This window comes from Medicago sativa, chromosome 7, assembly GCF_051527215.1.
Source record: "Medicago sativa cultivar Bolivia chromosome 7, Bolivia_mono, whole genome shotgun sequence".
Classification (NCBI taxonomy): domain Eukaryota; kingdom Viridiplantae; phylum Streptophyta; class Magnoliopsida; order Fabales; family Fabaceae; genus Medicago; species Medicago sativa.
Genome location: NC_140755.1, coordinates 65,983,629 through 65,985,207, shown reverse-complemented (window position 1 = coordinate 65,985,207; position 1,579 = coordinate 65,983,629). Strand labels below are relative to the sequence as shown.

General features: G+C 36.5%; 1 protein-coding gene across 1 annotated transcript; it reads right to left on the bottom strand.

Moving 5' to 3' along the window:
* Positions 1-16: 16 nt before the first annotated feature.
* On the bottom strand, positions 17-1,147 carry LOC146907786 (F-box/kelch-repeat protein At3g23880-like; the record flags this gene model as incomplete). The annotated part of the gene is made up of 1 exon (XM_085729162.1): positions 17-1,147. A coding segment is annotated over exon 1 (1,131 nt), but the record flags the coding sequence as incomplete, so codon positions are not given.
* Positions 1,148-1,579: the final 432 nt, after the last annotated feature.

Below are 1,579 nucleotides of genomic sequence, written 5' to 3'. Positions count from 1 at the left end.
TTTTCTTTACTGTTTTATCTTTTAAATTATAGATAAATATCTGGTTGGTGTTTTCTTTTGCAAAAATAACCACATCACCGTTTACATAAAGACACACCAATTCAAATGTATCATTAATGTTACGGATGTGAAGATTCTGATAACTAATCTGAAGTAATTGAGTCCAAGACTCTTGAACCCCGTACTCCTTCATATGCCATAAAACAAATTCAGTTCTCTTGGAATCATGAGAAAAACAAAGACCGTCCATCAGAACCCTAAGAACTGGCTGAAAAAATGGCACCTCATTAAAACCCGGAGGCGGCAGAAGCTGCGTGTATGATTCCGTTGAAAGGTCAAGTGAAACAATAACAAATTGCTCAACGTAAATAATAGGCTGGTTGTACATAGCCAACCAATTAATAGTGCCTCTGAAATGCACACCATCATTAAGGCAGCATGGTCCTCGTCTACGTCTACTAGGCAACAAATTAACAGGAAGCACAGGAAAGCTCTGAATATTTCTCCAAGAATTATTTCCTAGACTGAAAACTTTAACCTCACCTTCGTTCTTTTTAACACGAAAAGCTACAACCTTGTAAGTTTTCGATACAGATTCATAACCAAACGTGAACTTAAAACGGCATAAAAAAGTGCGCATACCAATGTCGTCATGAGAGATGCTATAGGGTAGCAACCCTAATACTTCAGATCGTATCCTGGTGGCAGGGTTCCAGAAACGAAACCAAGTCTTTAAATTTGTATCTGTTGGTGAAGTTATTTCAGAATAGAAACGCAAGCAGAGCAATCCGTTACATGAACCAACAACCATGCAATGGCTACTCAAACGGTAGAGATCGTTGCTATCAACGGTGATGGAAGGATTTTCGAGCAAAAGATGCACAGGGACAGGTATGACATTTACACGATCGAATCTATCCCGAAAAAAGGCCGTTAGGTGTGAGTTCTGTGATAAATTCTTAAGATGCATTTGGACAAAGGTTGGATCGGAGATGAAAGTGTTCCATGACTTGCTCAGGCATTTGAATTTTAAGATGTTTTTAGCGCTAAGGTGAGATAGGATTTCTGCTATGAGTTCATCTGGGAGGAACAAAGTCTGCTTGCATAGGTCATGAAGTCGTTGATTTTTATTTGCAGGGGTATCCATCATCAAAGTATAGTGAAGTTGAAGAAATTGAAAAACCCTAACACATGCAACTCTATCAACGCAAATCAATTCTGCAAATGCGGCAAGAGAGTTGGAAAAACCCTAACACGTACCAAACTCAGTTGTGCAATGCTATATATAACTATTGTAAATGGGCCAAGGTTGAAGGATTGCGGGCCCAGGTAAGAGGAAATAAGAGAGAGAACTTATTTTTCTTGATATAGATAATAGATATTTTGCACTTATATTGTAACAAATTAAACTTATCTTTTTCAATGATATCAACAGTAAAACAAATATATATAAATTCTTAATCTTTTGGAATGACGCCTACAAAATAATAGTATTCTTATGGTCAGATTTGCTTAATGGTATAATATGAAGCTGCTTTTGTTTATTTACTTTTAATAACTATAACTGTTTTTACAAAAA